Source organism: Calidris pugnax, unplaced genomic scaffold, assembly GCF_001431845.1.
Source record: "Calidris pugnax isolate Ruff unplaced genomic scaffold, ASM143184v1 scaffold20, whole genome shotgun sequence".
Lineage (NCBI taxonomy): Eukaryota > Metazoa > Chordata > Aves > Charadriiformes > Scolopacidae > Calidris > Calidris pugnax.
In genome coordinates this window covers 15,989,557-16,012,512 of record NW_015094510.1, presented here as the reverse complement: position 1 = coordinate 16,012,512, position 22,956 = coordinate 15,989,557, and the positions used below count along the sequence as shown (strand labels likewise).

General features: G+C 43.8%; 1 protein-coding gene across 3 annotated transcripts; it reads right to left on the bottom strand.

Annotated features, from left to right (window-relative positions):
- Positions 1-2,596: 2,596 nt before the first annotated feature.
- PHF11 (PHD finger protein 11) lies at positions 2,597-20,712 on the bottom strand. 3 transcript variants are annotated; one of them, XM_014965948.1, is made up of 12 exons: positions 20,569-20,712; positions 19,726-19,844; positions 19,488-19,653; positions 17,575-17,682; positions 16,651-16,784; positions 13,493-13,539; positions 10,320-10,378; positions 9,383-9,445; positions 8,479-8,545; positions 6,119-6,241; positions 5,322-5,393; positions 2,597-3,513 (listed from the first exon to the last, which is right to left on the bottom strand). In XM_014965948.1, the coding sequence occupies exons 3-12, from the start codon at positions 19,593-19,595 to the stop codon at positions 3,374-3,376; spliced, it is 921 nt and encodes a 306-aa protein (XP_014821434.1). In that variant the 5' UTR covers positions 19,596-19,653; positions 19,726-19,844; positions 20,569-20,712; the 3' UTR covers positions 2,597-3,373. The 3 variants fall into 3 exon arrangements, with proteins under 3 accessions (XP_014821434.1, XP_014821433.1, XP_014821435.1); XM_014965947.1 differs by having other exon boundaries at positions 19,488-19,623; XM_014965949.1 differs by lacking the exon at positions 9,383-9,445 and having other exon boundaries at positions 19,488-19,623.
- Between the last annotated feature and the right edge of the window lie 2,244 nt (positions 20,713-22,956).

Genomic DNA, 22,956 nt, shown 5'->3' with positions numbered 1-22,956 from the left:
GCAGTGTGCCCAGGTGGCCAAGAGCATCTTGACTCGTATCAGGAATAGTGTGGCCAGCAGGAGTAGAAAGTGATCATGCCTCTGTACTTGGCACTGGTGAGGCCTCACCTCGAGTACTGTGTTCAGATCTGGGCCTCTCACTACAGAAAGGACATTGAGCTTCTGGAGTGTGTCCAGAGGAGAGCCACCAAGCTGGTGAGGGGCCTGGAGAACAAGTCATATGAGGAGAGGCTGAGGGAACTGGGCATGTTTAGTTTGGAGAAGAGGAGGCTGAGGGGAGACCTCGTTGCCCTCTACAACTACCTGAAAGGGGGTTGTAGAGAGGTGGGTGTTGGCCTCTTCTCCCAAAGGAATAATGACAGGACCAGAGGAAATGGTCTGAAGTTGTGGCAGGGGAGGTTTAGATTAGATATTGGGAAGAATTATTTTACTGAGAGGGTGGTCAGGCACTGGAACAGCCTGCCCAGGGAGGTGGTGGAGTCACCATCCCTGGAGGTATTTAAGAAGCGTGTAGATGTGGCACTTCAGGTCATGCTCTAGTGCCCGAGATTGTAGAGGTGTTTTGTGTGTGTGTGGCTGGACTTGGTGATCTCAGAGGTCCTTTCCAACAATGAAGATTCTGTGATTTTCCTAATTTTCTTTAGCTCATCTACCTTTTGTTTCTACTTTGTGGCTGGTTGGTTGTCTTTAGCATGTGGGTTTTTTTGTTTTTGTCAGAGTTAGGTTGATGGTTGGTCTAGACGATCTTAAAGATCCCTTCCAACCTAAAAAATTCTATGATTCTGTGATTTTGAGCGTTGTCACCTAGTCCCTCACTGTGTTCTGTTTGTCTTGACCTCATCCCATTTCACAACTAGATGGGGTGCTGTAAGAATTGCTGGGGCTCCTGGAATCAATGGGTTTAACGTTGCGAAATCGAACGTAGCGGATGGTTAGTGCGTGGCTTGTATGGCAGTAGCTTTTGGGATGGCTGTAGAGCTCACTCGGAGCTTCCCAAGTACACCAAGTGACAGGAGCCCACGCTTCTGAGAAGTTGGGGCTCGCCGCTCCATTTTCCCCTGTAAATAATCACTAATAACTCGTAAGAGAGAAGCACCAATATACTTTATTGCTATAAACCAGGGAGTTAACCAAGTTCCACGGCAAATGCAGCGGCGGTTGAAGGAGATGATTGGCTGGTGAGGTGTGCTGGGTTACTGCAGAGAGGACTGGGTCAGACAGGGTGTCGGGGAGACCCTGGTGTCCAGTCCCCTGCCCTGCAGGAGGGCATAACGGGCCTTGGGCCACTATTTAGAAAGATAAAGTCCTGTTGGCGTATTTGCACACTCCACCACGGAGGGGAAGGGGTGCGCTGTCCTGGAAGTGGGGGCTTTGCATGTAAGTGTTGTGTAAATTTAAACTACGTGTAATAAAATTCACTTTTTTTTGTACCTGTTCAGTAGCAAATTTCTTTGGACTTTGAAGAAAATTGCAAGCTTTTTGTTACATGCAGCGTACAAGGTGCTTTCAAAGAAACAACTGAAGAAAACCTACACCCCAAAAAACAAAACCCAAAGCCAACCCCTGGCCAGTCTATGTATTACTGAATCTGACTGATTTCTCTGTGCTTGACAAATACCTGTGATCTTGATTTCAGAAACCAGCAAATGAATTTGTAGGCACTAATGTAGGCCTTGGTGATTACACTCTGATTAATTTGTCACTAATATGGGCATATGTAACCGTACCCTTACAGCAGGCGTGCACGGGCATACACATCTACTGCTTGTATTGTGTGCTTTTAAGGTGTTACAGCCCCACCAAACACAGCATAGAGCAGAACACCTGGAACCACAGATTTAATGTTTTGGTTAACTACTGGTCTCATTTTGGGTGGTTGCTGTTAAAAAACAGAATTGTGTACTGTTGATAGAGGCCAAGGACCTTCTGTAGTGTGACAGTGGGAGTTCAGTCTGACAAAACACTTCCAAATGTGTTGGAAATATGTCTAATAAACAACAACATGTTTTGGACTGCAAACATTAGACTAAAGGTCGAGCTCAGCAAGGGGTGGATTAGAAGAGTGCAGGACTTGTCCTCTAAGCTGCTGTCAGTAATTCAGATTGTTGCCATAGGGAAATAAAAGAGCTCATGTGAGTGTTTGTCTTTTCAGGGAGGTGGCATCTTTCTTTGTTCCTGAATAAAGGATCAAGCCATGCTCCACGTTTAATGCACTTGTTGTTTTAGTTGGGAGTTTTCTAGGCAGAACAGCTGTGAGCAGCGTTTGAGTCCTTGGCTGAGGCAGTGAATGGTTGTGTTTCTAGTCCTGGACAGCCACCAGGCCCAAACTGTGTAAGTAAGTAAAAATATTAGTATAGCTGATGGGTCTACCCCAAAAGCTTATGTTTTGAAAAGCTGTTATTCTGTGCTTATTGATCTCCGCCCTCATAGAGAACAAGCTCAAGTTATGAATTTTGACCAGTGGTGTCTAACGTGGTCTTGGGGGCAGCAGCTCACTCTGGTCAAGGTGTAGTTAAAGAACGGTGTGACAGCATCCCCGCTCCTCAGCCACATCCCGTGCAACAGTGGGGCTAGTGAGCACAACTCAACACCCAGCTTTCTGAAAAACATTTTATTACTTATTCATTAACTTACCCTTTTGTAGCTAAACAATGCTTTTCTGTATTCAAACAATTTTTTTTTTTTTTAAGACAAAACATCTGGAAGTGGTATCCTTTCTTAAGGGAGAAAGGAAGATACAGTTCATAGATCCATTTTACACTGTAGGAGTTGTCTCTAGAGTACAGTGCCCAACCCTTTCCGGGCTGCCCGCAAACACTGTTTCACCAACTGCCCTTAAACAGAAGGAGTTATACATTAAGCGGTCAACCACGAATCACTGAATTAAAACCAAACAACCCAAACTCCTGTTTATAATTCAGAAGGTATCTTTGAGTGCAAGTTCTGCTCATTTATCTTCTTTGGAAAGCCAAAGCAGCAACATGATCCTTACACCGTCACTGTCCAGATGCAGACAGCGAAGCAGCTCCCACGCTTAAAGTGACTGTAACGAGTGTTCTGTGGCAGCTCACGCTCCCTTGGTTTTGAGGGGAAGAAAAAAAAAAGTCTCTATTGGAGGGTTTTCTTGAGCTTTAAAAAAAGCTACATTTGGTGTATAACCCTCATAGATCCATGGGAAAATTTAAAGAAAGGGACAACTTAAAATTATTCCAACAGTGAGGTATAAAAATGAGTAAAACACACAGTTCCTGCTTATGTCCCTATCTTGCAGGGGAAGGGAGGGAATTACTCAGACACTGACCCAGACGTGCTCTATGGTTTCTATCGTTAGAAAAATCCTAAATATTGACACCATCACAGACAGACTTAGGGGTTAGTCAGACACTGTGCTAGATGTACTAGCGGTGTTCTCTGGGGTAGGAAGCACCACTTCTTTTAAGTCCTGCAGCAGCTCGATCTTGCTATCCAGTCTTTTTCTGCTTTCCAGAAGTTCCTGGATTTTCTCCTCTGTTCCTATTAGGAGAAAGAAAGGGATAAAAGCTCTTATTCATATGTAACTAGTATTAATTTAAAATATAATGTCATATATGCACCAACGCTTAGTTGAACCTACAATAAAACTACAATAAAACTTTGCCTTTCTGAAGCAAAGTCGTTGGCCTGACACCCTGTACGTGTGGTCTCTTCATAAAGAGATGGAGCAAATCTTGTAGGGGAGGCATAAGCTGAAGTAGAGTGTCAAGAAAACCCAAAGCAGTAGAGTTACGAACTTTTTCATCTACTATATCATACTATAATCTCAAAGCTAGCTACAGTACAGATTTAATTTAAACTATCACAGCAAATATAAAAATTATTAGTTTCATTACTAACCCAATGTTACTTGGCATATGAGCTTTAACAGTTCCATTTTCAGAATCCATTTTTAAGGGGACTCCTCCACTAAAAATGCAATTAAAATCTTTAAACATAACATCTCTGAATTGCACACTTAAAGCAAACGTTGGATTTTAGCCAACAGCAACAACAAAAGAATTAAACCTAAGAGATGATTTGGACAACTGCATTCACAGAATGATATGGAGTTGGAAGGGACCTCTGGAGATCATCTAGTCCAACCCCCCTGCCAAAGCAGGTCCACCTAGAGCAGGTTGCAGAGGAATGTGTCCAGGTGGGTTTGGAATGTCTCCAGAGAGGGAGACTCCACCACCTCTCTGGGCAGCCTGTTCCAGTGCTCTGCCACCCTCAAAGTAAAGAAATTCCTCCTCATGTTTAGATGGAACTTTCTGCGTTCAAGTTTGTGCCCATTTCCTCTTGTCCTGTCCCTGGACACGACTGAAAAAAGCCCGGCCCCATCCTCTTCACACCTACCTTTTAAGTATTTATAGGTGTTGCTCAGATTCCCCCTCAGCCTTCTCTACTCTAGACTAAAAAGACCCAGGTCCCTCAGCCTCTTCTCATAAGAGAGATGTTCCAGTTCCCTAATCATCTTTGTAGCCCTTTGCTGTACCCTCTCCAGCAGTTCCCTGTCCTTCTTGAACTGGGGAACCCAGAACTGGACACAGTACTCCAACCTTTATGGCTGGAAATCACCCTCACGCTCTGAACCTCAGAGTTAGCTAATTAAAACTCCTTTCCCTTTTCACAGGGATAAATTAAAGCAGGAGTTAGAACAAAGCTGCTGTTAGAGAGGGAAATGGGAGTGAGGGACTTGCCTCTCTGAAAACCAGTTTTAACCTTGTTGCGTGCAATAGCTGAGACTGGAGTCCAGGCCCCAGATTTTCCTTCCACCGTCGGTGGTCCCAAGCACCCGCTCCTTCCCCGTTTTCATTTCACTCTGAGCATTCTCAGCTTGTTTTCCAAAGCACATCACAGCTGCCCTCAGGTACAGGCGAGTTCTGCTCACAGCGTTTAATGCTCTGAACTGCCACACAACAGCCAGTCTGATGAGCACTCACCAGAAAGGAGCAGAGCTGTAACACGGGGAAGTTGCTGAAGGGAGGCTGTGGAGAAGGAAGGGAAATCACAACAGGACAGGAGTGCACCCTGCAGGAGAGGGAAGACCCTCTGGGGCATAGACCCTTTGGTCTTTGAAAGCTGTGGGACTGTCACTTGCCTCCCCCATCAGGTCATACAGCCATACTGTATTTCTAAAGATTCAGGTAGCAACGGCTTTTATTCAATTATTCATATAACGTTGAGAGAAAAGCTCCTCGGAATTTTCATTTTAAATGGTCGTTTTATCAAAATGCTCAGAAGAACAACCTCAATGCCAAAAACCACACCAACTGCTACTGCTCTGACAGGCTTTTTTCACGTACCTGAATGAATATTTGTCAGTATATTTTCAAACAGTCCACAGTCAAAGAGTGAAATCACTGTCTCTTCATACTCTGGGGAAAGAGATCATTTGATTTAGTATTACTGAGGAAAGGTTTACAGAACTTTTACGCTAATGCAGAGCCCTACATCAGAAGTGGCACAAAACAGTAATTATTTTATCCAAAGGTATTACTCACAACTTTGTAAAGTGAGGAGGAAACAGGAGAGGAAGGTTTGATATTTTCTTTTTTCACTGTGTTGTGGGCAAATGCTTCCTGCAAACTGATACTTAAACCAGTGAAACCCCCAAACAGACACTAAGTTGCCAATAAAGTTCTAACTGATCATCCAAAGACTTAACAGGGACATACTCATGGATTTTCTCCCTCAGAGTGCTGGAATTAGCAGAGCTGGTTGCTCTGTGAAGCAGTAAGAACAACACAGACTTACGATCCAAATCAAACTGCCTGGTTCTCTTCAGGACCTCTCTCCAGTGCCTGGGAGAAGAGCTCAGGCTGAACCTACCTATGATTATGCCAAAAAGTAAAAGCTGGCTTCAAAAATTCAAAGTTAGGAGGCCTTACTAGAGCACGCAGAGTTGGCAGCTCTTCCCCTCTGACGACACAGGGATGCCAAAAGACCCTCACTCTCCACCTGCTCTGCAGGTCCAGACCCAAGGCAGGACCCAGTTACTTAGCACTGTAGAAGTATCTTCAGGAAGGTGACCCAGGGCCAAGTGCCAGGCACTCAGATCAGCATTTCTGCTAAAGGCAGGGTCCCCCGTGGGGCTCCATACCTGTTTCTGAGGTGTTGTCGTCCATCAGTTTCTCCTGCGCCAGGTGGAGTGTGTCCAGCATTTCTTCAAAGATGTCATCCAGAAGCCCAGCTTGCTTGCATTTTCTAAGAAAATCTATTCGGACTGTTAAAACACAAAACCACACACTCTTATACAGAAGTGATCCTCACCGCTGCTCATTTCAGAAACTAAAACTTTGGTTTAAGTCTCCTTTCCAGTAACAAATACTAAGGCAATCTCTCCAGCTACCCTCTAGGCCCATGGTCAGGCAAAAACATAAGCATAGCGCTAGGTATAAAATTACCTAAGCTCTAGATTTGGCGTCGTTAATTGCAAGCAAGTATCTCCACAACCCCAAATGCACCATTCCTAAATTCTCCCGATACCCCCTAGTATAGGAAAGCAAGCAATTTGTCTTGCTGGTTTTTTCTTTCACTCCTCGGGACCACACCACAGACCAAATCACAGAATCACAGAATCTTCTAGGTTGGAAGGGACCTTAAAGATCATCTTGTCCAACCGTCAACCTAACTGACAAAAATAGACACCCACACAACAAACAAGGAGCATCATCACTAAACCATACCTCCCAGCACCACATCAACCCGTCTTTTGAACACCTCCAGGGATGGTGCCTCAACCACCTCCCTGGGCAGCCCATTCCAATGCCTGATAACCCTTTCAGTGAAAAAATTTTTCCTAATATCCAGCCTGAACCTCCCCTGGCGCAACTTGAGGCCATTTCCTCTCGTCCTGTCGCCTGTGACTTGAGAGAAGAGACCGACCCCTGCCTCTCTACAACCTCCTTTCAGGTAGTTGTAGAGAGCAATAAGGTCTCCCCTCAGCCTCCTCTTCTCCAGGCTGAATAACCCCAGTTCCCTCAGCCTCTCCTCATAAGACTTGTGCTCCAGACCCCTCACCATCTTTGTCGCCCTTCTCTGGACCCACTCCAGCATCTCAATGTCTTTTTTATGGTAGGGGGCCCAAAACTGGACACAACAGGCTTAAAGGACAGAAAATACCGCAAGAAGCGAATCGCTACTGGACTTGGTGAAAGAATGAAGCCTACTTTTACTCCAAGTGATCCAGGCGTTAAAGTTGTTTATTACAGCCCCCCTCACACGCCTGTTCTGCCAGATTCGGATCGCTAGGGAAATAACTACCCATTTGTTCTTCATCTCAGAGCAGCAGGGCAGGGACAGGTTTCAGGGAGATCGGTTCAATGGGCTGTTCAAAAGGAAAGAGCTGTCAGGCAGCTGGCACAAGTCAGCCAGTCTCCATTAAAATAAACGTTACTTTTTACTGGAGACATTTGGGAGAAAATAAATGTCTTTTCACTTTCATTCACTAACACAGATGCCCTACAAGTATTCTAGGATTCTTTATGGTTTCCCTGTCCTTTATAGTGGTAGTAAAAATTAAGAAAAAACATTAGGCGGTGTCACAACACCGCACCTGTGTACTAAGCTTCGCCACGGGAAGGTGGGTAATCCCCACTAACACCTTCCAAACTTCCAAGAGACAACGTAATCCCGACAAGCAATTGCAGCAGGGCTTTTGGGATAACCCAAAAACTGCAGAACTGCAGGACGGGCCCAGCGGTTGAATCTCACTGTTGCCACACCGTGTTGATGCAGTAAGATTCTATATTGTGTTAACACCCGAGGTACACCTCGGGTTTCAAAGGTAAGATAAGCCGGCGGTGGCAGTAACTGCAGCAGCATTTAGTGAGCCCCATTTTACTGAATTTTTCACTGAATTTTTTAGAGTTGGAAGGGACCATAGAGATCATCTAGTCCATTCCTACCCAGTGAGCTACAGCTCCTGTCCACGGTGCGCTGAACTCCTCTCCCACCGCTGGGTCACTGCTCAACGTCCCCTCCTCACAGCACCTCCTCTGCTAACCCATCCCAGAGCCTCACCTGCCAGAACTGCCCCCCATCTCCTCCCAGAGGGGCTCAGCACAGGGAGACTGATCTGAAGGAGGGCTGATTCCCTTCTCAATTTAATTGTATTGACAGAGGAGGTGGAGGGGCGGGGTGGGAAGTTAGGGTGGTGTGTGTGCACAGCACAGAGATTTATTTTCTGCACAGTTCACAGAATCACAGAATCTTCTAGGTTGGAAGGGACCTTAAAGATCATCTTGTCCAACCGTCAACCTAACTGACAAAAATAGACACCCAAAACCTGCCCAGTCGTTCCACAAATCAGAGTTCTGCTCCCTTGCTAGAGGATGGAGCCACTCAGGAGAATAATAAGGACACATTTGCAGCACTGCTGCTATCAACCATCTCCAAGCTCTGAACTTCAACTTAACAGATCGCAGTTATCTCCTAGTTGTTCTATAAACCGAGTCGCACCTTTATGCCTGTTGTTTTTCCTTTTCAGTGTTCGCAAACTGTTTTCTTCTGCTGACTCTTCTGTGCTCTGTAAGAAAATGAAAACAACGTATTTTTACTTCATACTGACGTTAACTGCTTTGTTTTCATTCTCTTACCTCTATATTAGCAGAAAGATAAAAAGCAGCCCATATTTCTGTGAATACCGTCAGCCTCCCTGCACAGCTAATGACATTCCTCTCCAGGATTTCCACTTTTAAAAGCAGAAGCAAAAACTGCTTCAAAGCAAAAGCTCTTTAAAAAAAGCTCAACACCTGGGACACCACCCTCATAGAATCACAGAATGAGATGGGGTTGGAAGGGACCTCTGGAGATCATCTAGTCCAACCCCCCTCAACCAAAGCAGGTCCACATAGAGCAGGTTGCACAGGAACGTGTCCAGGCAGGTTTTGAATGTCTCCAGAGAAGGAGACTCCACCACCTCTCTGGGCAGCCTGTTCCAGTGCTCTGCCACCCTCAAAGTAAAGAAGTTCCTCCTCATGTTTAGGTGGAACTTCTTATGTTCAACAGGTCTTGTCCTGTCACTGGGCACGAATGAAGAAAGACTGGCCCCATCCTCTTGATACCCACCCTTTTAAGTATTTATAGGCCTCCTTAATTATTGCATTTGCAGATAGCACAGATGTCAACAAACGCCTGCTGCTAACTCCCAGTCCAAATGATGTTTATTTCCCTAGACCTGGTGTAATAGTAGAAAGGATTTGAGAGGAGAGGGGGGAATATTTTTTCTTTTCCTTTGGACAGGACGCAGTCATTCTCTGCTGTTCCACGTCATACCACAGCACTACAAATAATTCTTAAGCTCTGCCACAAAATTCCACCGGTGAACAATTTATCCCACAGTGGTAAATCCTCAGCTTCTTACTTGCAGTGTTTGTATTGATTTCCGAGATCGCTGGCGCCGGGGAGCAGCAGCAACAGCCCATTGCTGTGGGTAACAGGTCAAATGAATCTCAGTTATAATACCAGGAACGGAAGTGCTTTTACAGCTGAGAAATTCTGGGAGACAAATAACCTACCCTTACGAGAGTGCTACCAAAAAGCTGCAAAGATCATCCACGTCCCCTCACATGACCTCCCTTTAATCTCCAAACCTGGGAAAGGCAAAAGTTTTTCCCAGGGAAAGCTGGATGCTAATTCCTCTAGAAAGGAGACATCCTGACACCCCAAGAGTCAACGGGATTCCCATGCATCCTTCCACGGAGCTGAGAGAACCACCTCGGAACAAGCTGTATTTACAGGTTTTTCCAACAGCAGCCTTTAAAACAACTCCCAGAGGGAGCAGCCAGAGGCTTGCTCTGCTTGATAGCTCCCGAGCCCTTGGGTTGCCTGATCTGCAATGAAAATCTGCCACGTTTACCAGAGGCAAAGGCTCACAAACCAGTAAACGCCAGGTTAAAAGGCCAAGTGACTCATCAAAAGCAGTTTTTCATGGAAGCTGTGTCAAGCCCTAAGCAAATATTGAGGGCTGTAGTATTTTCAAAGACAAGGAACCCTCAATGGGAAGCTCCTTCTGGTCATGCCAAGATCAGAGCCACCGAGTCAGCCTTGTTCAGAGGTTCCTAATCATATTTGTACCATGTTACTTGAGGGCAACATTGGCTCTATCTGAAGCAGCTCCAAATGCAAACAGCTTTGTTTTGACAGAAAGACAAGATCAAAACAAGGCAGCCATAAAGGAAAAGTTATTGCTTCTGTGAGGAATTCTCTTTCTGAATACACTGTCAAAATACTCCACTAAAGAAGTCCTTTGCTGTAGCAGATGTGGGCTCCAGTTTTAGGACCATTGAAGTCAGAATTACCATTTGTTCCGTGATGGTGGAAGATTTCAGTGCTTGTCTTCTCCTCTTACTACCTGAACCTAGGAATCAAGAAACAACAAAGTAACAATGGTGTCAACCTCAGACTGACCATTTCACAGCAAATTCTCCCTTTTCCCCAAAAGCTACAAAAGCGAGGCACTTGGGTGGAAAGGCAAGAGTATGTTTCAGCTTCCCCAAATACCTGACATTTCAGTGGAATTCACATTATTTCCAAGTAAAAAAAGTTACAAGCCTGAACCCTTACGAAGAACTGCAAATCACTGTAGCATTAGGATATTACTTTGCCTTTTAAACTCGGTATAAAGCAAATCCCAGTTTTTAACATAAGATTTTTGATTGAGGCTGAGTGAACTTATTCTTCCCAGCAGCAGCACTACCTCTAAGTGGTAAAAACTTCGGGCAAAGTTATGAAAGATGAATGGGGTTTTTTTCAGTCAATTCTTGTTTATGTTAATACACCGTTAAAACCAAGACTACATAAGGAATTTAGGTGTCCCCAAAGACATACAAATGGCATTAGGTTTTCCATCAATATAATGACCTCCTAGAAAGCCTCCAGAAGCAGTTTGACTTGTAAGTTTAATATTATTTATGCTACAAAGTGGGTTTAGTGACATGGTATGAGATCTCTGCAAAATCATCTTCTTTCATTCTGTCCTTTCTACCAACATGTCCCACCATCCATCCCCCTCTCCATCATCCTAACTGGCAGCTGGTGAAAACAGAGACAGCTCCACAAGGAGAGAAAGGTAACTCCATCAAAGACGACACAGCAGGAGCACAGAAAGCTAGAAAGAGTTCAACTATCCATCAAAACCTGAGGGTTTTCAACACAGTGGGGTTATATGTCCCCTTCCCATTAAACTCTACATCCTTTGGGCAGCACTTACTAAGTTTTTCCCTGTTGGTACAGGAAGGCTGTTGAAACAAGTTTGGGGTTTGGGTACTTGACTTTGAGTATGGTGCTGTACGTTTGCATTTTTCACAGCCTCAAATGAGGTCACAGCCTCTCACTTTATTCTGGGTGGTCTAATTTGGAGCAGCCTAGGAGACGTTGGTGTAGGCACAAAGTGTTGCTTGCTGTCTAGTGGGACATCTTTGATCTGTGGTAGGATTTTCTCAGCTCTTCCTAATAAAAACTTATAAAACTTGATGCCTTACAAAACAAGAACACCACAGTCCAACGCTTCCTTCTCCCCACTATTTTACATTTGTCAGCCTTTACTCTGGGTACATCCAATATTTCCAGTTAAGCTGAAGTTAGAGCCTGTCTCCAAGTCCAAAGTGTCCTCCCATCCCTGCTGTACAGAGCTGCAAGGAGACCTCTTAGCTCCTAAGGCATTCTGTCCCCTTCCAATCACAGAGCAGGGCCCTGACATTTCAGCACAGCAATGTTGTCTGGACCAAGAACAAGGAGATGTTCCTTGACCCCATTTTCTCCAAGCTACCAGGGTAAACAAGCCAGGAGATGCAGCCCTTTTGTACCAGCTCCTGCTCCCACACAGCCCAGCGCAGAGGAACAGCCGAGCTACTTCACCTGGGTTGGATCCCAAAAGACAAAACTCTACCATGAAGCCACCACTTCCATCTCAGCCTGTCTCACTCCCCACCCTGTGTCTGACCCAGGAGTGGGCCAGACAGAGTACCTGCTACTTCAGCCAACTCACCAGCAGATACCTCTGGCTATTTTGAGCACTACCCATGCATCTGAGAGCTACTCAGAGGCAGAAGACACTGGGTTTGGAGAACCAAGTGTCATTTACCCAACTCCCACAGCTGCTCCTCACCTCCTGGGGTTCAGCTACTCTCTCAGACAGAGGTGGGAGAAGTTCATTCAGGAGGCAGGGCAAACACTGCCAGCAGAATCCATTTACCCCTCATAATCAGAAAGTCTCCAAAGTAAGCACCTCTGAAAGATCTCCTCTAGGAGAAAACTCTCTTCTAAGGGAACAGGCCACACGTTGTATATGCAGCACCCGAAGACACCAAGACCTTCAACCTCATAAGATTTAAGCCATCCTTATGAAGGGAGAGGTCTACAAGGCTGAGGCTTATGCCTTAATGTCATCTCATACTGGAAACGAAGCAATCCTGGCCCTGTCTAGTACTTGAGCACCTGGGAACACTGGACAGACCAATGAGACCACAGAAATCAAACTGATTTTAAAAAGGGAGGGAAAGTCAGGCCTCAAAACTATGGATTAGTAAAAAAGCAAAACTACTAAGTGAAACAAGAATTTTGTCAGAACCACAGCAGTATCGGGTGTTACACAGACTGTATGTCTGGCTAAGAGGCCCCAGACCCTATGACTAAAAAGTTGAAATGACAATGACCTAACCCGCTGCTTGCACGGCATCAGGGTGGAGCCAGACTCTGTCAAGAAAATTAGCCAAAATTCCTAAGACTTCAGTGGCAGCACATCACTCTTAGCATTAGTGCTCAGAGTTTGATTGAGCTTCACTTCAAAGTGAAGGCCAGTCCAGGACCCACTCCGTTTTGAGCGGGATTGTATGCATGAGGTTAACAAAGTCACAGCGTTGGTTGGTTAAATCAGTGAGACCCCTGACTACCTCTGAATCAGCGAGGATCAGGACTGCCAAATTAGGCTGCATTTCTGTAGCAGAGGAAGCAATCCTTAAACAGGGGTTGCAAACCCCTTTTTGTTACACTTAAAAAGCTCTTTGGGATCCTTCAGAATGAAAGGCCCTATTAAAAAAACTCCTGCAGTGACAACAGAAGATGCAAATGTTAAGGTGACCACTCCTGTAACAGCCCTCTCTGCTAACCAAGTGCAAGCTTGTGTATCTCTCCTTAGCGTGGCTGTGATATCTCACATGGGTTTTACAAGGTGCTTGGGCCTACCTGCCCACACTGACTCAGAATAATTCCATGAAAGATCAGGTCCACAGTGTTTTAAGTAAGTTTTGAGGGATATTTGGGGAAGTTCACACAAAAACATTTCCTATTTCAAAAAACCTTCTTGATTTTTGTGCATAGGCATGGATCTCAACCAAACCACTCCTGCAAGACTAGAAATCCACCACTCAGTTATAAAGGTGGAGTAACATTTATTCTGTTCCAATGAGCTATTGGCTGTAGGATGCAAACCTTTAAACGAAACGAAATCAATGAAGCCATTAAAGAAACTCACCATACTGATTGGTCCTATTGCCTGGGTCATGTTTTGGGCAGAACACTCTAAAATTTAAGTTCAATTTTAAGAAAAAGAGAAAAAGGATTAATAAATACGTAAACAGAGTTATGCTGACTGATTTTAACAGATATTTTCCCCTCTTTTCATTGAACATAAACTGAAAGACGTCTAGAAAAATTATCAGACTTTTTGTTCAACATTACCCACCTAGGAAAGCACCTGCTGAAAAGTCACATACATGCACAAGCTCGTATTTGTACTTTCAGAGAGCCTCAGTGGATTCTGAACACTGAAGCTTTGAATTATCACTTCCATTACCCCACTCTGTTTGGACTTGCCCGTTGTTCAAATCCTGAGTCAGACGCATTTTATCCTGTGTGCCAATCAAACACTGTGGCAGAGGGTGCTCTTATTGAAACACCTAATGAAACGAGATTCATGCTGTCACCATGAAACACCACGGCACTAATAATGCTTGATTGTAGCTACTGCTGTTCTGCCCTCTTGCCCTGCACCACTCAGGCCAGTCCCAGAACCTCTCTAGATGTACCTGCTCACCTGTCAGTTTGAGCTTATTAGCCCTGCATGATGTGTTGGCACAGCCACATGGCACTGTGCCACCACGCACGGTACCAGTGACTTTCTTGGAGATCTCTGTGCCCCTCCCTTTCCACTGCCCAGTGGTGATGAGGTGCTCCCCAAATCCCGAGGAAGCAGGGCACCCCATCTGAGACCCAGTAGCTCATGGCTGTTCAATCCATTGAGTGCCTTAAAGACTTGAATAATATGTGAGATGTATTTTCTCTCTAGTTCTACGAAAGCAATGTGAATTCCTTGGAAGAGGTAAAAGGCAATAAATACAGCTGGAAATAGTCCTTATCTTCTGGACACAGAGAACGTGAACCAGCTTCAATAATATGCCTTTCTTACCGAAGGATCCCAAATCACTTTTTAAGCAAAATTGCCTTGTCAAGAATGTGGTTTAGCAGATCTCTTTGTCACAAATCTATTTGCCAAGGCTAATGCTCAAGTGTTTGGAAGCAATTTTTAAAAGGAACTGCATTTACTAAGACATTTTTAAATTATTGCCATTCTATTATTTTAACAAAATAGAAGCACTGACCTTAGAAATGCAGTCTGCTTCTTTGACATGCCAGCTTTTTTTGCATTAAGTTAATTTTGATGCACAAACCCTTGCAGATTTATGCATGCCTAACAATTCAATCAGAAAGCTAACTACTGGAGGCACCTTATTTACATTCCTGAATTTCTAATATTGCCCTTTGGAGGTTGTTTTTTTCCTCTCCTCCCTTTAATTTGACTCTTTCCCACTTACAAGCAACCTTCCTAAGTACGAGATCATCTTACAGAGATAATACCTTTTACTACTCAGTCCATTTTATGAGGGAGCGCTTCTCTACTATCATTTTTGCCAATATCATTTTGGCAGTAAAAACTAGACTTATTTCCCCACCTCTACTCTTCCTAGCCACTTCCATAGCACTCTATGCCTTCTCTTTTTTGTTCTATTTGTTTTAATAATCGCTGCTCATCATCACAACAATGGCAACTCAGAATTTAAAAACACCAGCTCTCACTCTCTTGAAGGAATTCTCTCTTTTGACATGCTTTTCAGTATGTTGTATTGCACCATGAAAAAGTGCAGGGGGCTGTCAATCCATATCCACTGTTTTTCAAGTACTCTTCACCATTTCTGCAATAATGTCAGGCTAACTACAAATTTTGTGCTTTATTTACGCCACTGATACTGTGCAAAAGTTTTTGAGTTCAAATCCCTGAAACCTGCTTCACCATCTTTCTCTAGTTCAGCTGTTTTTCATCTCTTCAACAAAGGTTGCTATAGCCTAGTTTTCTACATTTCTATATGGCACAAGCAACTAGTCTCACAAAGTGACTTGAATACGAGGCATTTTTAAGGGTCCCTCTTCCAAACCTCCAAGGTCACCAGCTCAGAAAGACACCAAATCAAACTATATCTTCAACCACTGCTTTACCAGTTTGTATCTAGACTGTTATCAGTCTCATGTGGTTTTCAACATCTCGAGACATTCAGTTGTCTTCAACCTGAGGGATCCTTTCTTAAAGCTACACGATGAGAGCCATATATTCTGTGATCATGGCAAGTTTCCATATTCCCAGCTACACTCTTTCACAAGCTTTGCAGAATTCTGAAGATTTATAAGCATAAATTAAACATATCATCTGCTGGGCTTACAGCCTTGAGGAAAGACATATTTACTCTGGACTGAGAGCCCTACTGAAGTGGCCAGGAGTTGAAACTGTTTTGACAGAAAAGGACCCATCTTCCACTACTACTAAGGACTGCAGTACTCCACCTCTTCCTGAAACAAGCACTGATTAGACGGTTAATCAGATTAATCTAAAACTAACGTGGCCTGTGATGTCTCTGGCTTTGCACAGAAATGGTTATCAGGAGGTTTTATGCACCTCAGACTTTACTGTAGCTTCAGCACTCCAAAAAGTTCCTCAACTTCCAATTTCTCAACCCCTTTATCTGCATCCTCCAAACAACTTGTTCCATCTAATGGCAACGCAGCCCGAGGGCAGCAGACACCAGGACTAGAGTGATCAGGACAGAAAATTTACTTTAAATCTGTTCTATTGTGTTAGTTCTAGCAAGGCACTTGAAATAAAAGAAGGTCTTTGGTGGGAGTACAGAGTTCTCTGCTTGCACATGGAGGGAAAATTACCAGAATTTGCCTAAGGTAAGCAGGTCCAGAAGTGTTATAGCCTGCTCAGTGCTCAGACCACATTTACTGAAGCTTCTGAACCAAAAGAAATTGGAAATTTGAGTCACATTAATAAAAACTGTGGTCCTTGAAGACTAGCTAGATAGCCAGTAAGGACTGACTTCCTCACTTTTGGCCTAGTGATCTTTCAGGTGCATTGCAGCTCAGGTACTGAGTGGATTCCTTCCTACTGCTGTGATGTTTTCCTATAAAACACTTCTCCTATTGCTCGTGAACAGAGGACCACGCATCACTTTAAGAGAGGAGAACAAATTTCCTTTAAAAAAAACCAACTTTTAAGACCACACAAATTTTAAGTCTCTCTTCCTGACATCACCACCAACACCTTGACAATAATTATTTAGAAAATACTTGGTTAAATACCGGTAGACTCCATTTACTTCATCCGTTTCGATTGCTGCATCATCGCAGAGTGCACAGAAGTAGTGGTAACTTCTGCGACAGGCTCTTTCCTCGCATCCCACAGTGGCTCCCTTCTTGCGACAGAAGTTGCACACCTAGAACAGGACCAGGTTTAGCAGGTCAGCTTTACAGACAGCTGCTGAAAACCCTCACACAAGGCAAACACAATCCTCTGTGGGAAAATCAAATCTTCTGTTGCGAGTCACCTCTGATTCATCAAGAAAGTTTACTCCTGCAAACTCCTACCCTGGCCTTTATTTCAGCTACCTTTTTGCTATTTTACCTCTATTTCATACTGATGAACTTGTAAACTGATGTGAAGAGCCACGTGAGGGCACTGGGCAACTTCCCCTCCCCCTGCTCTAAATCTTGCCAAAGTTATTTCAATACCTATTGGTATTAGTGCTTGCATTAATGTTTTCTATGCTAACTTTGTAATGAAAAAGAGTTCCACCCAGATGTAAGGGAAGAGGGCAGCTGAGAACAAAGCTAAGAACAAATATAAACAATCTTCCTTCTGCTAAAACTAGAAGGTATTTCCTTTTACACTTATGGATTGCATAATTTTGTTTCAGGTACTGGCTTAGTCCCTTACCAAAGTCTCTTAGGAAACTTAGACTAAGGACTTATTTTTCTCTTAGGAAGGCGAGTGAGAAAGGCCAGAAAAAACAACAGATTTTACTACAAAATGAATTAAATTTCACCAAATATAATATCAAATCAATATTTCTAACTCTAAATCTGTAATTTCCCTAATCTTAGTAGAAGAGACAGACCAAGTATTTTTCTGCCTTTTTTTCAAGCATGAAACAGACCAGACAACCTTCATGAGAAGGACTAAGTATGAGACAGGACTAAGTGCAGATTCAGAAAGAAACTCCTTACCAGTCGCTTTCCTCTCTTCAGTTCTTTCAACACTGATGCCACATCAAACCTTATATCCAGATTTTCTGGGTTATAGTCTTCAGATTCCACAAACCCTGAGGAAAATAACTGAAGACAAAAGAGAAAATATTAAGAATTAATAGAGGGACTTAGTCACCAGTGCAGAAAAGAGAGGAAGGATACATCTTTTCTTCTTGCACTTGCCCTACCTAAGAAGGCTGATTTTAATCTGTGTTTTAAGAGGCTTCACCTACATTGAACAAGGAGCTGTACTTAAACCTTTTCCCAATCAGAAGAAGTTCCTCTCTCTATACAGGAGATTTCACATGACCTGAAGGTGAACCAAGAAAACATAACAAGGTCATGAAGTGAATTTAGTAAGAAGTGGGAATCAAGAAAGTCTGGCAGTCCAGCCTGCCCAGAGTAAGGAGGAGAAGCTCTTCAGCTGACACCTTCAACATCCTGCTACCTGCCCAATTCCTCAGCCTTACAGAGGGATACAATATTTCTCTGTCATAAAATTTCCACACAGTCCAATGCTGACAACAGCTGACTGCATGAGAAACACAGGAACATTATAAAAAGCCTGGGTGAAAATCCACAAAAAATGTATAGGTACACATTTTGGCCACTTTGATTCCCACAGGAGTGCTGAGCCATGACAAGAAGTGAAGAAGGGGGAGTTCTCAGCAACTTCCTTCTAATCATTATATACAGCTAATTCCAAACACAAGTGAACTACCCTTATGTCAACTGGCAGGCACAGTCTGTCTGCTCAGAAGGTGACATATAATAACTCTAACAAAACCCCCGTTTCAAACAAAAAAACCAAGTAACACTGTAAAAATATGTTTCTAAACCATTCTGCTACAAAAAACCACAACAACATAATAGAAAAACAAAAGATGTAAACATAAAACCTGCAAGAATAAGAAGGCTGCAACAGTGAAAGCCAGAAAGTTGTTCTAGCAGGAGATGCACCTTCTGCACTAAGGGACCCTCACTGAAGGGAGAATATGGCATCTGAAATTGATTCCAACACACACTAATATCCCAGCTCCACTATGATCCCAGAATACAGGGAAAGCATTTTGACAGTAAGAAAAGTAAACACATTCTAGGATTACAACATGCTTAGAGCTTCACAGATATTTCCATATAATCAACCTCTGATAGTTTTCTTCCTTTTTTTATGTAAGGCACAGACTGTGAATATTTTCCTGCAAACGTTTAATTAAGCACACAACGTTCTGTGGTCACAGTGTGAAGCCTCAATTTAGTGTCTCAAGAAGACCAATTCCTACTGCTGGACTATACGTGTGTCTAGAAATATCGATCAGGAACAGACATGCATGAAAACACCACATATCAACGCGTCCAGCTCTGCAGCCGTGTCCTCCCCCTCTCCAAAATTCTAGCCAAGCCCTCCTGCTTTTCAATCTAATACAAGCTTGCTGGTTTGGATAACCAACCTTTTAATTCAGACACTATTTTTGAGTCAAAACCAGACAAGCAATGGAAACTTCCCTGTTGGGGCCTTAGCGATACTGAATGAATACCAGGGTTTGTGAACCAAGGCCATGAGCTAAAACTAAAGGATACAGTTGCAATTTAAGTTAGCAGAAAAGTAAGAAAATGTGGATGGGAAAATGCTGATAGCAAGAATTATATGCATATAGCATCTTTTTAGACTAATCAATCACTTAAAGACTAAGGGCGCGTGGACAACGCGTGCTACCCAATCAAGCTTGCTCTATCTTGCGTGCTCGGCGCGTGATCGCATGTACAGGAGAACAGAAAGAATATATAAGAACGCAGCCTGTTTAATAAAGTTGGATTTGAACTTGCATCACTTCCCCTTTAGTTCCTCTTCTCCCTTCCTCTTAGATACCAACCAACTGAAAGTCACTCACCAGACAATCCTGATGAGCTGCAATATCTTGCTCTTCAGCAATATACATGACAGAACCAGCCTCCCTGTCTGGACAAAACGCACATGTTCTTCTCACCATCTTCGCCATTATCTAGAAAACACCTGGAGCAGGAAAACTGGGACAAAACACAAAGCAATTGATGCAACTATCATACAATAAGCAGGACAAACACAGGAAAGCAGAGCCTCACGCCACACATTAGTAGCAAAAGTTTTACTTTGTCCGTGGTTTTTGTCCAAGTCCACTGCAGAAATCTTCAACACTTTGGCACTCCTACTAGGTGTGATAGTCCAAACTGCCCTTTGCTGGAGATGTCACCTCTGACAGCACAAACTCCTGTACAATACCAGTAAGAAAAGTGTGATTTTACTTCCAAGAAATAAGAATATTTGAAGTGAAATTATTGTAGTGAGAAAGAGGCAGTGAGGTCCAAGTACAAAACAGGCAAGAAATCTCACAGTCTAGCAAATCTTGCACACCTTTCTGTGGCTTTCAACTGCCAACCTTTGTTTTCATTAGAAACCCATCTCCCTTCCACAAAGTGGAGGGAGTAGTCTCAAGTGAGAAGAACACCAGAGTAGAAGGGGATTTCCCCCCCACACCTCCCTCACCTCTGTCACTGAGAATTCACTTAATCACAGCAAATCACTTCACCTCCACACACATCTGGTTTTTTTCCCCCCTGTCCTACCTCTTGTGAGCAAGGTAAGGGAGGGAGTGATTTCCAGTATCATAGAATCATAGAATGGTTTGGGTTGGAAGGGACCTTAAAGTTCACCTAGTTTCAACCCCCCTGCCATGGGCAGGGACACCTCCCACTAGAGCAGGTTGCTCAAAGCCCCATCCAGCCTGGCCCTGAACAGTTCCAGGAATCCATCTATATAGTGACCATCACATCAGTTCCAGAACTTAAGCATTAAATAAACACAATAAAAACAAGTAGAAATAGAAATATTAGAAATACAATAGAAAACAAAGACACAAAGAAATTAAAAAGCCGAACAAGTTAGAGTTTGAATGGTCTAGAACTCAGGAAAAGTTCTCTGCAACAAGCTAATACCTGGAATCGATGCAGATACATAGGCCCTGCTCAGGCCCAGTCAGAGGATCCAGTTCCGGAGGCTCTGGGAATTTCGTGAGGAAGAGGCTAAAGATGGAGTCTACAGTCCCTGGTGTTCTTACAGGCTCAGGAAGAAGCCTGGTGCTGCAAGAAAACAGAAGACACTTGGTCAACGTCAGCCTTAGGGTAGCTCCAGTGCCTTTGCAGGAACCCTGAAGTGGTGGAAGGACAGCTCTTGCCCATTCCTCACTGCAGAAGAAGCCAGCCTGCACCCACTGCCCTGTTTAGCCGAGTTCAGTCCTGTGTTCTTCTCTAGCTTTCTGCTACAGAGAAGACACGGAGCTAAACGGGGCAACAGATGCAGATGGTTGCTCTCAAGCAAAAAGGGAGAGTCTAAGGGCATGGCTGCAGTTCCACAGTTTAATTACATTTCACCTAAGCAAGCTCTTGCTTTTGCAGGTGTTAAGCCTGCTGCTCACAGATTCCATTTGACACCCCAGGATCTGTCTGAAAAGGTAAGAAATCATTGTTCCTTACTCAGCTCCACTTGTGACAGCATAGATCTCTTATTCTTCCTCCGACTGCCTCTTTTTCAAGTTGAAGAATCTGAAAATATTTAGTTGTTCCTTGTACAGAAGCTGCTCCACATCTCTGATTATCCCTGTCACTTCTTAATTTCTTCTCTACTTCTGCTGTGTTCCAATAGGAGCAAACGCCCTTCAAAAGGGTGGGCTGCCACTTTGTCACGCTTTAACCCTAACCGGCAACCAGGACCACGCAGCTGCTCGCTCACTCAGTCCCCTCTCGGTGGGATGGGGGAGAGAATCAGAAGCATCAAAGTGAGAAAACTCGAGGGGTTGAGATAAAGACGATTTAGTAAGTAAAACCCATAACTGTGCATGCAAGCAAAGCAAACCAAGGAATTCATTCACTGCTTCCTGTCGGCAGGCAGGAGTTCAGCCATCTCCAGAAAAGCAGGGCTCCATCACACGTAATGGTTACTTGGGAATACAGACACTGTAACACTGAACATCTCTCCCTTCCTTCTTCTTCCCCCAGCTTTTATTCCAGAGCATGATGTCATATGGTATGGAATATGCCTTTGGTCAGCTGTCCGAGCTATGTCCCCTCCCAAGTTCTTGCGCACCCCCAGCCTACTCGTTAGTGAGGTGGTGTGAGGAGCAGAAAAGGCCTTGAGAGCCTAGCAACAACCAAAAACACCACTGTGCTATCAAAAGTATTCCCATCCCAAATCCAAAACACAGCACCCTACCAGCCACCAGCAAGAAAGTCTACTCTATCCCAGGCTAAACCAGCACACCTTTAGAACACAAATTCACAACTCTGTCTTTTTTCCTCTTCTTTTCTTAATAATTCTTAATATTCCAGTCACATTTTAGACTGCTTCTAAGCACGAAGCTGTCACTTTCACAGACCTATGTATTGTAGTCTCACAGATCTCTTTCCTAAGTGGTATCAGTATGGAGGGCATCAGCATTACGATTGTTGCTCTGACACAGGCATCATTTTCCACTTATTAATGCTGGATTTTCACCTGCTATTTTATAGTCAAATCACTGTCACAAAGTCCTTCTGCAGCTCTTCACAGCCAGCTTTCCCTTTCACTGCCACAGGACCAAACTGTGGGAACTTACAGCGACCGAAATAATCTATAAGAGCTGGAAGCCTCTCTACTGCCCTCCAGTAACGACAGAGCAAATGAAGTGGCAAAACAGAAGACAGAGAAGAAGTAGCTGAGAGAAAGAAACAGTCACGTGCCTCTGGCTGCTTCTCTGGTACCTGTGCCATTTCCTATGAGCAGGGTTGGCTGGTGATTTTTTTTTTTTTTTTTTAATTGTGACAAAATGGACGAAATCGGGAAACGAAACAGAAAGTAAAAAGGGATTAGACTATTGTTGGCAAGCACACTGGAATTGTGCTACTTCCAAATAAACCTTATTGAAATGTTACCACTTTGCCTAAGTATTTCCTCTCCAGAACCATTTCTGAAAGCATCCTGGCATGTGAATACACACATTTTACACAGAGGGCAACTAAGACACAGCATGTCACTCGACATACCTGCAGGGGAGCGAGGAAAAAAACCCAAGTCCCCTGACTTCCAGCACACTGCCAAAACCCACTGCCCTAGCTCCTGCCCTGCTCTCCTCTTCCCCCCAGTATAGTGAAAGATGTGATCTGTTGAAGTAGGGAGAAAGAAGGAAATTACACACCAGTTACCTCACACTCACTGTGTTCTCCATTTGCACTTTGTGAGGAAAGAATCACTGCTGGTCATCACCTACACAAGCCCCCTCACCATTCTCCCCCAAATCATTAGCAGCATAAAAACATGCAGTCCTTGCAAGGCTTTCAGAACAAAACAAA